Raw genomic sequence first — 15,585 nt, forward strand, 5'->3', positions numbered from 1 at the left:
TATAAAATGAGAAATTGACAGAATCATGTGCAGTTGAGACAAGACCTCATGTTCCATCCATTAAAGTCTTTGTATTCATAAGGAATAGATATCATGTGAATCAATCAATTTATACATATATAAGCTGGCTTTGGTCCAATGTAGGTAACTCAAAGGCAAGATTGATGTATAATTAGCATAATCTGATCTGACAACTTGAATATTTTTTCATCCAACTTGATGCCAGTGCCATACTTGTTCATCAATGTGAAGCTAGCAAAGTATCACTTTCATTCTTTCTCTTCTCCCTGTATCCCATGGCCAAATGACTCAAATTAATAGTGAATATTCATAACTTACAAAATATCCCAGCTCAAATGCATAATTAAAGAATATATTTTTCTGGTAGCAATATGTGGGAGGAAGAAAAGTATTAAACTTATTTTTCAGCCCATTTTTCTTCCTCCCCTCCTTGATCATGTTTTTGAATCGAGTATCTGCAAAAAATCATATAGAGAGGACATAATAGATAAGAGAGTCAAATATTACGTGATATACTAAATTCGACTCATAGACTTGATTATCCGTCGTCTTTAGCGTTAAAAGCAAGTTCAACAATGTTCTAAATTGATCTCCTAAGTTAAAATTTAAAGCTTTGGATGAAATGTGTACTCCAACAATACCCCAGTAGTGCCTTGGAACAAATCAAACAATGTACTCGTAATTGCCTTATAAATATAATAAAAAAAATAATGTCCTAGTGATTTAGGATATCATTTTGATGTATGAACTCCAGTAATATGCATTATAATTATGCATTATTATTAAACTAATAATTTATTTGAATTAGTATTGGAGGAAGTGAAAAAGTAAGAGGAGAGAGAGATGTATTAAAATGGAGGCAAACTAATAGTTGAAAAAATTGGTTTAGGACATACTTAGTAGTGCCTTAAAAATGACGCGCTTGTTGAATGTTCTAGTGGTTTAAAGCCCCACTAGGATATTGTTGGAATACACATTTCATCCAAATGTCTTAAATTTTGATTTAAGACATTAATTCAAGGCACTCTTGGATCCGCCACTAGAACATCCAATAAGTTCCTCATTTCTGAGGCACTACTAAGCATGTCCTATTGTCCTTAATCAATTTTTTCAATAAAACATTAACTTCCTACAATTTCAATGCATCTCTCGCTTCGTACCTTTTCACTTTCTTTCAATACTAATTCAAATAAATTATTAATTTAATAATCAGACACAATTATAAGGCATGTGGTTGGAGTTCATGTATTTTTTTTCCATTTTTCATATCAAACTTAACTTCAGAGACAGCTAACCGCCCTGAAAAATGCTTCTAGTTGTTTGAGAGTATACATCAAGCTTTTTTTATGTCGAAAATATCATTGGGCCTGTTGTTAGTTTAACGGAGGGCTATTTCCAAGAAATTGTTTAGTCATTGAAGTTATTCTCAACTCGGTTAGAAGGTTGGGCTGGATATGAGTGGAGCCTGTAGGAGTAGTCCAGTCCCATACTCCATTACATATCATCTCCAAAAAAGAAAAAACGGGTAAAATATTTTTAAAAAATATTACTTTAAATAAGTTTTATTATGACATCCTTAATTAGTAATTATTAAAAAAAATACTCTCATTTGCAGAAAATACCTCCTCATTCGCAAAAAATACCACGGGCTAAATGAGCATCCGATTAATAAGGGTATTAATATATTATTCGGTGTTTTCGAAAATCTTTGTAATCACAAAAAATATTTCATACGGACATACGATACAATCTCTTTTGGAACCTCAATTACAACCGTTATTATAGAAAAAACATGATATTTGCAATATCATTCGCAACTTTGACTATATTTTTGTTATATAATTTTTCAAACTCGAGTATTTGTACTGATTTTTCAATGTCATTCAGAAAGAAATATGTATATATGCTTAAAAAATAATTTAATCAGGTTTTTTTTTCATATTGAAATATAATAAATTTTCAGATATTATAAGTAAAATTGTTATTTTTACAAAAGAAACTATTCATCATTTCTTCATTAAACTAAATATCTAATATTTGTTTATTATATATTGCATCAAAATAATTTAATCTTTTAGATGTTTAGCATAAAATTTTATAGGATTAAGTTTTATGGAGTACAAAAATATATTAGAGCATTGGAGTACAAAATCGAATAAAACATAATCTAGTCATATATATATTTTAATTTTTTTTCTCTACAATATTTATAAAATTCGAAAACCTGCAGATTATGTTCGACAATATAAACATTATAATTAAAATTTAGAACAATTACTTTTATAAATCAGAAAAAACTATGTTCTGCAATATAAAATATTAATACTTGTTAAAATTGAAAGATATTATTGCAAACGGATAATTACGCTTAAGACGACTAAGATAAATTAATATATAAATAAATCACACAAAAGCGATAATATATATGTTCACTTTGCCGGGCCGGGCACGTTTTCACCGGAATATAGTCAAGCTGTTGATAAATCACAAATGCAAACCATGGGCCACACAATAAGATCTTACTTTGATGTCTAACTTGTGAAGGTCGGGCCCACCAACACATCAAAGTACATCTGATCACAGAGTATCTAACTTGTACTTGGACACAATAAACAAACAAACATGTCACACATTAACAATACTCCCCTGAATCTATTTTAACTCTTTTTATTTACCAATTAATCTCGTACACAATCCTTAACAATTACTATTATCCTCTTCGCCAGATTGTAAATCTCACAAACCTTAGTATCTGTATATGTGCACATGCATCCAGTGATTTCTGATTAGAGTGATTGATTATCCCTGATTATGCTCAGAGAAGGTACACATCTATATTTCTACTGTAATTTTTTAAATTTCGATTTATTTTATATTTTTAAGTATGTGTTTTGACTGTTTCTTGGTGTTCTTGGTTTTTGCAGGGTCTTGTTTCATGTTCTCCTGTCATTGTGATTGTGATTTCTGGGCTATATAGTATTATAAATTCCTCATAGGGTTTTAGATAAGTGTTGATATAGGCAATCAGATGTTGATGGTTCCTTGTAGACATACTCTTATAAGTTAATCTGTCACTTTCGAAGAATTCTAAGCTGCTTTCTTTATTCTGTATTGGACAACTACTGATTACTAGCCAATCTGTTCGGTTTTACCTACATTTATGAGTCTTGAAGGGGTAATGGCTGACAAGAGCATGCTTCCGTCGAGGTTTTTTATATGTTTAATTGCTGTTGCAATGTGTCTGTTGGTCTTTTCATCGACATTCTTGTTTCGGTTGAATGACAATTCGTTTATGCCCGGTGGGCTTGAGAGTGTTGATGATTATAACAGCTCGGAGTACTTTATATCGGATTTGAGACAATCAGTGTCTCAAACCGCAGAGACTGATACGATAACGCCTTTTAGTAAAAAGACTGAGATAAGCGATGAGTTAGTTCCTCAGATCACTGATGTTCCTAGGACTGTTTCTTTAGGATATGATGAAGTGAAGGTGTGTGATCCAACGCGGGCTATTCTTAGGGTGTATATGTATGATTTACCTCCTGAGTTTCACTTTGGACTCTTGGGATGGAAAGGAGGTCCAGGTCAGTTGTGGCCAGATGTTAGTAAAACAAGTCAAATACCTCGATACCCTGGTGGGCTGAATTTACAGCACAGTATAGCATACTGGCTAATCCTTGATCTTCTATCTTCAAACAGTGAGGAAGTACAGAGACCATGCTCTGCGATCAGAGTTCAGAATGCAAATGATGCAGATATTATATTTGTGCCATTTTTGTCTTCACTTAGTTACAACAGATTTTCCAAGCCTACTAGAAAAAAAAGAGTTAGTATCAACAGAATGTTGCAGGATAAATTGGTGAGGTTTCTGAAGGACCAAGATGAATGGAAACGATCAGGCGGGAAGAATCATTTGATTGTAGCCCACCATCCAAATAGCATGGTGAGTGCAAGGAGAGAGCTAGGTTCCGCTAGATTTGTTCTTGCTGATTTTGGAAGATACAGCAAACAAATAGCAAACCTTGAAAAAGATGTGATTGCTCCTTACCAACATGTAATTAAGACCACACCTGCTAATATTTCAGCCCCTTTTGAGGATCGCCCAATCTTAGTGTACTTCCAAGGTGCAATTTATCGAAAAGATGTAAGGTTTCCCACCTTGCATATAGTCCGTCCACTAAATTTATTCCAGTATTTTAGCTGTTATATGGTTTGCTAATTTCTGTCTACAACCATCACTTACTGTGTTTATTAATTGCTGTCACTTAGATTAAAAAGCTAACTTGAAAGTTTATTCTGATATGCAGTTATAACTGTCTTATGTGTTTTGCAAGAAAAATATGATTCACCTGTTTTGTTATGTATCATTGAAGAATTAAGAAAGAAATACGTTGGAAAATCATCAAAGAAGGAATAAAGATGACCTGACTGAGAATATATAGCTCACTGGTTTTGCTAGTTTCTCCTTCTGGTCATCCTTATTGGCAAGTCTATGACAAGATATTTAGCTCTTATCATAACGAAAATTGAATAGGGAGATTATTTTGGGTTATAATATGCTGGTATAGTTTTTTTCCCTACAAAAGTTACCCCTCTAATGCTACATTTATGTTTTAGTAAATCAGGTAGTTGCTTATATGATGCTTGCAAAAAAATAGTACTCAGGTCTACAGATATAATCATGGACTTTTGCTTCTCAGTTATGTTTACAGAGTTTATACATCATTTTTTTTACCAAACTACTAATTCAGATTTCCTTTGTGACTGTTGGTAGTTTATGATTAAAAAGGTCATTTTGTACAATTAAATATCTGTCATGCTCTTATAAGAAAACTGGATGTAGTATCTAATCTGTAAGCTAATATTTTGGATTCATCTTCAGGGTGGCGCAATTCGCCATGAATTATACTACCTTCTCAAAGACGAAAAAGACGTTCACTTCTCATTTGGAAGTGTTCGAGCAAATGGGATTAGGCAAGCAGGGAGAGGGATGGCTTCATCCAAATTTTGCCTAAATATTGCTGGAGACACCCCTTCCTCAAATAGATTATTTGATGCCATAGCCACTCATTGTGTTCCTGTTATTATTAGTGATGACATTGAGCTACCTTATGAAGATGTTTTGGACTACTCAGAATTCTGTATATTCATTCGTGCAACTGATGCTGTTAGAAAGGGTTACCTTCTTCGTCTTCTCAGAGGGATTGATCAGGACAAATGGACCAAAATGTGGAACAGATTAAAAGAAACTGCAAAGCACTTTGAGTATCAGTTTCCGTCAAGGCCAGGTGATGCTGTAGATATGATTTGGGGTGTAATTTCTCGGAAATTATCTTCTTCATATAATGAAGTTTACAGAAAGAATCGGTACAACAAAACCAAGCTCTTGCTTAAAACTTCGTGAGATTTTCATTATGGATAAGTGGGACATATGTAGAAAAACAAGTACAAGGGAATACAACCTTATTTTTAGAAGATTATCTTGTCTCTCTTTCATTTACTAATATAGGCACTTGTAAATTACATATACTTTTGTATTACTTACAACATCCCTATAAATATACCTTTTTGTTATGAGAGAACATATATCTGGCGTTCAGTACAGAGTTTTTAATGCAAGTGCAGCCTAATGTTTTTCCTCAGTGAAGTAAAAAAAATATGTCTTTATCTACATATATTTTGCTCTTTCATTGCGTCATGAATAGAAACAACGTATGATATATAGAAGTACCAGACTAGTAAGAATTCCATGATGAATATGCTTTTCTTGGGTGTATTTGCATAATATGTTTGAGATGTAGATTATGGAAGAAAGCATGGTTGCTAATATTGGTTACGCGTGTGTTTGTTTGTGGGAAGGAGAAGAGATTTTTCATAAAAATACTGAAATTCTATTGTCTAAGCCAGCCTAATAACCTATACAACATACGCAGAGTTTCTCAAAAAGACATTCAGCTCTATTTGAATAAGAAGTTTCATTATAAACAAATAAAAGTATAGTACCGACTCTTTACTGAAAGGGCTTCAAAGGAAGCATGAATTGAGCACAACCTCACAGTTTCTTCTTTCATCCACGGTTACTTTTGCTCACAAACCTCTTCCATTTTGGATTCATAGCAGGAAGGGGGAAAGAAGAAGAAGAAGAAAGATATGAAATTTCCACATATCAGCACCTGTTGTGGATGGGGTCTGATCCTCTTCTAACCCTTCTTTTGTTTGATTGATTTGGATCAAACATCATTGCAGGAGACGGTGCCATGTTCAAATTCTCATGCAGTTCCTGAACATCAGCACCCTTTAGAACACGCGAACTTCTGAGAAACCTGAGAGCAAGATCCACACTTCTAAGTCCAGAAACTTGCCGTGGTTGAGCAAATAGAAGCCCGACAGAAACAAGAAAGATCATCAACCTACAAGCAGGTATGTTCATCTTTGATATTTCTACCCTACAAGAACAAGATTGAATATGACTCTATGAGTGAGTTTTTCTCTTGTTCAAGAAAATATGATATAGATAAGTGGCATCCTTGTCTGGAGTGAGTCTTTCTTATGCCCTGTCCCTGTACATATAAGCCAATGTCTTATCTTTTATGGGATTTGCAAAACCTAAAGGCATAAAGCATTTGAGGGCCCCAAAACATCTAGAGTGAGCTACAGATTCACTTAATCATAAGCCTGTCATAGAAGCAATATAAGGCTGTTTTAGAAGACTCTGACAGGCTTGATTGTTTGAATGAAAAGGCTAGTTGGAACACCACTCTCGGGAAGCCAAGAATCTTTATACTGGTTCCCCACAACTCTATCATCTGCATTTCTCTTTTTAACCAAACAATGATCCATCCTTTGTCTTTAGACTCCCGACTGCCACGTCAGATGCTTATATGCTTGCGTGTACTCACACCTAGTCGAAACCATCCAAATCAAGAAGGTTAGTCATCTCTTGATTTAACCCCTCATTAAGGATACTTTTCTTCTTAATCTTGTCGTTAGTTTGCTTATTAGCTCATCATCATCCCTTGCTTAGGAGCAAGCCATTATTTCATAATTAAGTAAACACCAAGCTTAATTTTCATATAATTTATGTAAGACAAGATGGTCAAGTGTCTACTTGTTATCTGCCAAACGCGGATTCTAACATGTAAATAAACTCTTTATTAAATACAAGAGTCAAATCGAGTCAAGTTACGTACTACATTAGACAAGGAAAACGCCACGTAGAACCTATACTAATATGGCAGGAGTGTCAATTATATATGCCAACTAATATATGTGTGCAATGCATGCTTAGTTTTCATTCTGGAATATCAATTTTATGACATGGAATTGCTTGGCTGCTAGAATGAGGCAGGCAAAGTAGAGATTGCTACAGCTGCAAGAAAGCTAGATAAAGTAGAGGATGTTGGGGTATTGTAAGGGAAAGAATAGGAACCTCTCTAAAAATAAACAAACCAAGAAGCTGCTTTATTATACACTTACCTCACTTTAGAATTCCAGGCTCTCCCCTCCATAAAACAATACAAAAAATCTCAGTCCTGGCTTGTCTTGGTTTCTTGTGCTTAATGGTTTTTTTTCTTTATGCTTTTCTTTGATCCAACTTTGGTTTGTGAAGCTCCTTGCATTTAATTTAACTTGTAAACCCATTGTTCTTTTATCTATTGGCCATCACCACCAGCACTTCTTTTTATTTGTTCACTTAATATCGAAGACCTTCTTTTTCTTTTCAATTTAACTTTACTTTGGTTACAAATTTAATTGTTGCTTAATTTGTTCCACAAGATTTATATGAAATAAATTAGTTCCAGGGTACAGAAGAAGAGACCTGAATAAGGCATGATATATGAGAAACATTTTTTTATCATTTTTTTTCCAGACAGATTGACCGGTCTTGGTCCAGATCAGATGGCCAAGAAACTGAATACAAAAACTATTAGGGTTCCTGCTTTATAGCAATGTTAAAAGCAAAAGACACAAATGAGCTGTTGCTTTGGGAAATCATCTTCACTCTCAATTTTTCACTTTAAAACCACAACTCCTCCGTATGTTGCATTTATCTCCTCCCTCGGCCACCGTGGTTCTTTCTATAATAATGACAGATTATGGTCTACTAAATGCATAAAGCCCGGAAAGTGACCAGCACAGGTTTGCAAGCAATACAACCAGAACTTTTCCATTTCGAACCAGCTGGTTGATTGCATCTAACAATCAAATGAAGCAACCAAATATCCATCTTGTAGTAAATGTGTAAAATGTGTAACAATACATTTGTCTGGCTTAAAAAATTATATCTGACCACATAGCACAATAATAAAGTTCGATAGAGAAAATTGAAATTTACTTGAATACTTGTATCAAAAGCTCAAATACAATTACAATACCGAGAAGGGTAATGAGATTTACAAGCAGTGGCAACAAATGTTCTGAATAATTTAAAAATCATGTACAAAATAAAATAAATCACCTTCCAGGTTTTACAGCAATGCAGGAGAAAAGTGAAACTTGACTAAGGTGCGACCAGTCAGTAACACATGCAATGTATTCACCATGAAGAGATGAAACAGTGTGTTATTGAATAGGCTCCTGATGAGGGGTTAGAGCAGGTCCTGGTGTTGAAGCAGGTGCTGGTGTAATTGGAGCCCCAGCTGCTATCGTTACTTGCAAACCCCTGTGTTGCCCCGTCTGCACCATAAATGCAACATCACTTGCTGCCAGTGCTGCTGCTTCCTGAATCAATAAAAACAATAAATATTAGACTAGATGTATAAAGGTTTAATATTGCTGCACCGACTAGAGCCAGGTCTGAGGCCTTTACTGAAAATAAGCCTTTACCAGAGACCATGAGCACAACAAAGTTTAATGTCCAAGTTGAAATTCAGTAATTAAGAGCCAATACCAAAGCTTTTAGTATACCTTGATGTTTGATGATAGTAAATTAATTATATACTAGTTACAGATAGATATTTCTGCAACTATTCTTATAGATCACCAGTTTAGCCAAAGCTACTTGCCTGTCTCTGCCTTCGTCGTTGTAATACACTAATAGCCCAGGCCATGATGTAACAGGGAAGGAGAAAACCAGCAGCCCTAAGCAAGAAGAGCTGGGCAAACAAGAAAAGGAAACCTTATTAGGAAGCACAAGTGGTATGGATATAAGAGAAGACCTATCTCGTGATCCTGCTTACAGCGAAAAAGGTGGAAGCATCGTCATCATCACTATCACCATCTCCCATGGCCAGAGCATGTCTTAATAAAAGAAGAGCCATCAGCTGCCATAATTTTACATTTATTTAATTAATAGGGGAAATATGAATATAATAAAATCAAAAAAAAAAAAAGGAATTTTCCTTCAAGCAAAATACACGAGGTCTCCTTTAGACAACTGCTTGAGTAAATATCTACATAAATAGTACAGATGAGCAAGAGTGTTCATAAAATGAAATTAAAAAAAAAAAATCTCTTATTTTGTACTTTAGGATTGAGAAAAATCAAAGAATTAAAAAGGCTGATCAAAAACCTTAGATTAGTCTATTCCTCTAACCAAGGAGCTAAGGTACGGGGGTGTTACTAAAACACCAAATAATATATGTTACTCCCTCCGTCCCTTTTTAGTTGTCACATTTCTATTTTTATTGGTCAAATTGACTAATTTTGTACCAAAGATTACAAGTCAAAGTCATGCATACATTATTTTAAGAAACTGAAAATCACATATTAAAGTAGATTAAAAGTTATTTTTGGTGATATAATTTTTCTATTTTATCAATTGATGACATATTAATAAATTTTAGTCAAACTTTGGTCAATTTGACTGGTCAAAAGTCAAATATGACAACTAAAAATGGACAGAGGGAGTGCTATATAAAGCCTTTCCACAGGAATTGGTTGGTGTAGTGTGTCTCAGCTGCCCCACCTTTGTGCAGGTTTTTGAGCATGCACAATCAAAGGAGGAATATATGTAAATGGAAATAAATAGCATATTTGAATGAGATAATATATTGATCTCCACAGGAAGCCACGTGAATGTACAATAATCACTTCACTACACTTGCACATATTACTAGTTATAAGTTAAATTAATATTCCCTAGAAGTTCAACTTTTATATTTTAACACAATATCAACTAAAACAAAAAACTAACAGCAGAAAGCTTACAATAAGAGCAGCTGAGCGGCAAAATGCAGCTCCATTAGCATCTGAATCATCATATTCATCATATTCAGCCTCCAAAAGATGGCGTTCTGCTGCTGCCATGGCTAGTAGGCGAGGATCGTGCAAATCTAAAGGGCTACCAGTAAGAGTCCAAGCCCCACTATCATTGCAAATCAAGTTCAAGAAGGTTTACAACTAGTAAATCACTAAGCAGTGAGCGAATTAATTCCCTCAGAGAGAAATGGAAGATAATAGAGGTAAATACAGAACTGGATCAAACTGTTCCAGAGCAACATATATTACAAAATACAAAACAAGCATAATTTCAAAGAAGATTTGACTTAAAAATCAGAGGATGTAAATCTAGCAGTAAGAAGAAGTAAATCTGACATCAGGGCCGCGAGCCTATCTACAATGTAATAAACGTGGCAACTAACAAGAATATATTAAATAGACATGCATTCAGTAGATTTCTGTGAAGTGGGAGGTACTACCAGGTGCACATGAAACAGGGGTGAAATTTTATTCAGATAAAAAAATTACTCCAAGGACAATATTTTTTACCCACATTAAAGAGTATTTCATTGCAATTTCCAAGCAAGAATAACACATGTTTATATCTCAAGACCTACCTTGAACAAGAAGGAAGGTTAAGCTGATGGTGAACAAAAGAATAACAAAGAAAATGAAGTTAAGTATATACCCAGTGATGGACGCAGGAATTAATTGCAGGCTAATTATAATAAGCTAACAAAGTTTTTTTGATGGTGCTGGGATTGAAGTTCTCTTAAACAAAACTGTGGTTTCACAGCTTCAACCTGCCAAACTACAACAGATTATGCACATAAATGACACATTGTGTTGAGAATAGTAAAAACGCTGTTGTCAATAGGATTTGATTTGATCCCATGCCTTTTAAGAACAAAGGCCTAGTCCATAACCAACTCAGCCAAATTAAAGGAATGTTATATAAACTATCATTTCTTAAAAATTTAAGTCCTCCATGGGTACCCACGAGGACTACTCAGGCCCGTTACTCTATATACCAAAAGGATATACATGAGTAAAAGCTATTTTGCTGATCATTACCCTTTAAAATATAAACATTACATGTAAGTGATTTAAATGAGATACAATAATATGCAACACAAGTCAAAGGGCAGGTATACATGCCTGATATCAATGGTGGTGTCTTCGGCAACAGGAGGGGGAGCAGTATAGCCAGATTGATAAGGCTGTTCAGAATAGAACAAATTTCCAATTAAATATAGTACACTAAATATACTACAATGATGGTATAACTCACCAGAAACTAGTAGATGAAAATATAACGGCATGTTATCTGGAGAGAACTATAGACAACAAACTAAAATCATTGACTGGAGAGAGGTATGACGAAAGGGATTAGAATGAAAATGCATAATAGATCGTTGCCCTTATTTTGTTCTCCTTGCATTTTTTCCACAAGATTGCGAGTTGCCAAAAGATAAGTTAAGCACAATGAGGCAATTGCAGGCGTTACAGGCAGAAGCAGTCAACTGTTTATAATACTCCAATCCTCTGTGTTTGTAATTGTATGTTTTTATTGGGTAAGTCATATTCCTATTTCTTTTCTAGTTCAATTAGTTTGGATAGAATGTATTCTCATTGTTTGTCTCTGACAAACTCCAGGATGCAAATGATAGATTTTTTTGAAGCAATGAGCAACCACTATTTTCTGTAAGTTCTAGCTTAGAAAAAGAAGATGCCCCCCCCGGAAAAAACTTCCTGCGTTGGCCTCTGGTTACAATTTACAGACTCTTAGGACTCCAGTAGAGTAAGAAAGCATGCAGAACACAGGTCTGGGGGGAAAGAGCAAAGGCTTTTAAAACAAAGGAACTGATGGAAGGAGAGATGAGAGAGTGACATCCCAATTAGAATAAAATGGCATGATATTTGGTTCCTTTTTTGCTGAAGCAACTGATAATCTTTTGTTTGTGTGGAAGGCAGTATATGCTGTAGATTGGACTGTACCAGTTTGCACCATACAACATGATAACAATTTACCGCTTAACAAGAACTTCATATGCACCAATGTCACAACATAACAATTATACAACTCAACCACATCAGATTACACATCAACTCTGCGTACAATTTTGTGACAACTGCATTAATGGCGTAACGCAGTTTACATTCCATCATGTAGATTACACATCGGAAAGTATAGAACAGGGATCAAGATATTTATTTTATTTATGTATATATCCAATCATTAATGAGATCTTTTGTTAATAGGGATTAGTTTTAACATAGGGTATGTGCCTAGGACACTGCTGCAAAAAGTTGTTCAAAGGGCAGTACGTAACAGGAAGATAGAATAAATAGTATGCATAACCACATCCCCATAACCAAACAAGATCTAGGCCAAATGATATGCATTGACATACCTGATGACATATTTCACAGGTAATATCTCCCTTCTCATTGCACCAACGTTGAACACACTTCCTATGAGCAAACTGCATTAACAAACATGTACATAAGTTACATGCTGAATGCACATTTCGCTTTTTAACTGTCAGGCAAAAAAAAATCAAATCTGCAAGGTTTAGCCTAGAGGATGACCCACTCCTATTGTTAGTCATGTGTGCGTGAGTACTTCATTTATGTAGTTGACCATGTATAAATAAATAAATAGAATTACATGCCAAGTGCTGATCAACTACATCTAAATTGCACAATAAAGAAAAGTAACACTCTCTGTAAATTATTAATATCTCAAATAGAAAGTTTGTATATGCAATTTATTTAATATTTAGAATATAGAGCTTAATGTATCATTTAATCTGGGCCTTAAGAATTAGTTTATCTGACTTGACTAAGCCTGCACTCAAACAATGTTATCAATTTAAGTTCAATCAAAGCCTATAAATCTACAATACATACTTCATTTGGCTCAAACTCGACAAAATTAACTTAAATTCAACTCTCTAGTTTGAACATGATCAAAAGTGACCATATAGTAAAGCATAGCTCCACTCACTGGATATATCAATCTCGCTTACCAAGACCTACATTCCAATTAAACCCTGCAAATACTGAAACTTCTGTATATGTAGAGAGAGAATGTGTTTCATCATTCATGAGTTACCTTATGCAACCTATCGCCAGAAAAATTAAGCCAGCCATATAACAGTATAAAGCTGTCTACTATTGTAAATGAAGGCATATGTTATATCTAGATATTGGCCCTCAGTAATGAAAAATACTAGGTGAATGGATTACATAACAATGATTTGTATTACAAGATTATCTCAGCATAGGTCAACATAGAGCGCCTCATGGAGTACAATTTCTGAAGATTTTAAGCATATCGCAACATTTTTTCCGCAATTCACAATTCCAAATAATGGCATACATCATGCAAATATATACAATATGATCCTCTTCTAAAAGTAAAGTAAGAGAGCTGGCAAACCTTTAGACTGCCATTACAAGAACAAGGAACCTCCAGGTTATTAATGCTATCCTCCTCCTGGCAAATTCGACATTCAACAGTCTGAATAAGTGGTTGTTCTTCATCAGCAGCACCACTGTCCTCCTCTTCATCTATATCAATGGGGAAACTGGCTGAACCAGTCACTTTACTGCAAGAACCCTGAATAGATCCAGGAGCATCAACCTTTTGTGGTGATTGCAATGATTCGGGTGGAACAAGGTGGTCAACACATAAAGTCAGGTGGTCCGTCATCACTATTCAAGTAAGAAACTGCTGATTAGCCACTAATCTCATTAAAATATTAAGCAAAAAATTCAAAAGCTGCATCTTTTAACCTTATACTATATACTATATAATATCCGTGACTGCGAAATTTGCAAATGGTCATTTCAATTTTCCTTTGGCAGCAATCAGATTAAGTCCAATTGCTTATCGATATGCAATAACAGAAAACCCAATTACCTAATAAGGTCAAATTAGAAGGGAGCATACCAAAATCAATCAAAAACTAAAATTACAAAGAAAGATAATTAAAAGCTCAAAATCAGATCTTGGGCTTCAATTGTGCAGAGAAATTAATTGAATTATAAGCAAGAACAGGATTGGAAACAAACCCTAGAAATGAACAAGTAAAATGTAATCCAGGGCAATTTTTACAGAACAGAACAATCAAAGATATGCATAACCTTGAAGATTATATAAACATAAACATGTGTAAGAAATTAAAGTAGTATAAGTACTTACAGAAAATCGGGAATCGATCGCGGTTGAGTCGAAGACTTGCGTTGGAATTGAGGTTAGGTAGGAGAAGGTTACACTATTATTATTCTGCAAACGACGAGTAATATTGAATTACAGTTCTTGTTTTTTACGGGCCGTTTTAAAATATTTGTAGACTTTTTTATTGATTTATTAAGTTGATTTTTTTTTTAAGGTCTACATGAATTGTATCGAAATACAATAAATTTCATCCGGGATATCTTTTTTTCAAAAAAGTTTATCATCTAATCGAAAGTCATGCAAGCACAACTCCGGATGTTTAGACAATAAAGTTTAAATGAATGAGAAAAGAACACCCATAAATCACGAACCAGTTCGCTTCCAAATTATCTTGAAAAAAACAAAACAAACCAAACAAAACAATAAATATCACACACACGCACACATATATATATTTAATGTAATGTAAAAATGATAGAAAATCTAATAAAAACAAAACAAAAGAGTATATATATCAAAAATAAATTAAAAAAATATAGAAATATAAACTAATTTCTAACCAAAAGAAAATCCTTTGGTTAGACACATTAAAATTGCTTAAGTTGATTTATTAAGTTGATTTAATTTAATTATAATTGCCTAAGTTTCATACATTTCATACTTAAATTTCTTCAACATGAAGAATTTAGAAACATATGATTTAATTAATTAAGTGTTACATAGGATGTTCATATTTATTGCATAAGAAATCTTATGCTAACATAATTTTTAACATTATCAAATTTATGATTTAATATTTGGGGCATGTTCATATTTTTTTCATGAAAAGTTTTATGATAATTTATTGAAATTTGATTAAATATTATTAATTTATTCATTATATATTATTGAATATTTTTTATATATTATAAATAAAAACATAAATAATTTATATTATCTATCTATATTTTCTTATTTTGATATGTGTTAATGATGCTAGCTTCCAATTTTTTTGTTGTTCTTACGAATTTCAAATCATATTTTCTTTTTATTCATTATAAGAAAAAAAATGTTTTTCCTAGTATGATTCCCATATTATGTGATAGTTTTTTTTTTTTTTTAAACGTAGGAACCCGCAGCCGCTACCCTTTGGGTGCGCACTGGGTAAACCCACGAGCTCACGTGATAGCCTGCAAACCACGTGAACCAAGGTAAACCGCTTAAGCGACAGGCTCTGG

The 15,585-nt window shown here is 33.9% G+C and overlaps 2 protein-coding genes across 4 annotated transcripts; one reads left to right on the top strand and one right to left on the bottom strand.

Moving 5' to 3' along the window:
* Positions 1-2,637: 2,637 nt before the first annotated feature.
* Positions 2,638-5,633, top strand: LOC108222157 (probable arabinosyltransferase ARAD1). Its single transcript, XM_017396063.2, has 3 exons — positions 2,638-2,845; positions 2,946-4,165; positions 4,904-5,633. The coding sequence occupies exons 2-3, from the start codon at positions 3,182-3,184 to the stop codon at positions 5,423-5,425; spliced, it is 1,506 nt and encodes a 501-aa protein (XP_017251552.1). The 5' UTR covers positions 2,638-2,845; positions 2,946-3,181; the 3' UTR covers positions 5,426-5,633.
* A 2,698-nt stretch (positions 5,634-8,331) lies between these two features.
* On the bottom strand, positions 8,332-14,528 carry LOC108219794 (uncharacterized). Of its 3 annotated transcripts, none has more exons than XM_017393312.2 (8): positions 14,393-14,528; positions 13,628-13,902; positions 12,597-12,668; positions 11,341-11,402; positions 10,171-10,327; positions 9,201-9,284; positions 9,027-9,116; positions 8,332-8,742 (listed from the first exon to the last, which is right to left on the bottom strand). In XM_017393312.2, the coding sequence occupies exons 2-8, from the start codon at positions 13,898-13,900 to the stop codon at positions 8,584-8,586; spliced, it is 897 nt and encodes a 298-aa protein (XP_017248801.1). In that variant the 5' UTR covers positions 13,901-13,902; positions 14,393-14,528; the 3' UTR covers positions 8,332-8,583. The 3 variants fall into 3 exon arrangements, with proteins under 3 accessions (XP_017248801.1, XP_063950340.1, XP_063950339.1); XM_064094270.1 differs by having other exon boundaries at positions 8,332-8,738; positions 9,023-9,116; XM_064094269.1 differs by lacking the exon at positions 14,393-14,528 and adding an exon at positions 14,263-14,349.
* Between the last annotated feature and the right edge of the window lie 1,057 nt (positions 14,529-15,585).

The sequence above is a fragment of the Daucus carota genome, chromosome 5 (assembly GCF_001625215.2).
Source record: "Daucus carota subsp. sativus chromosome 5, DH1 v3.0, whole genome shotgun sequence".
In the NCBI taxonomy this organism is placed as follows: domain Eukaryota; kingdom Viridiplantae; phylum Streptophyta; class Magnoliopsida; order Apiales; family Apiaceae; genus Daucus; species Daucus carota.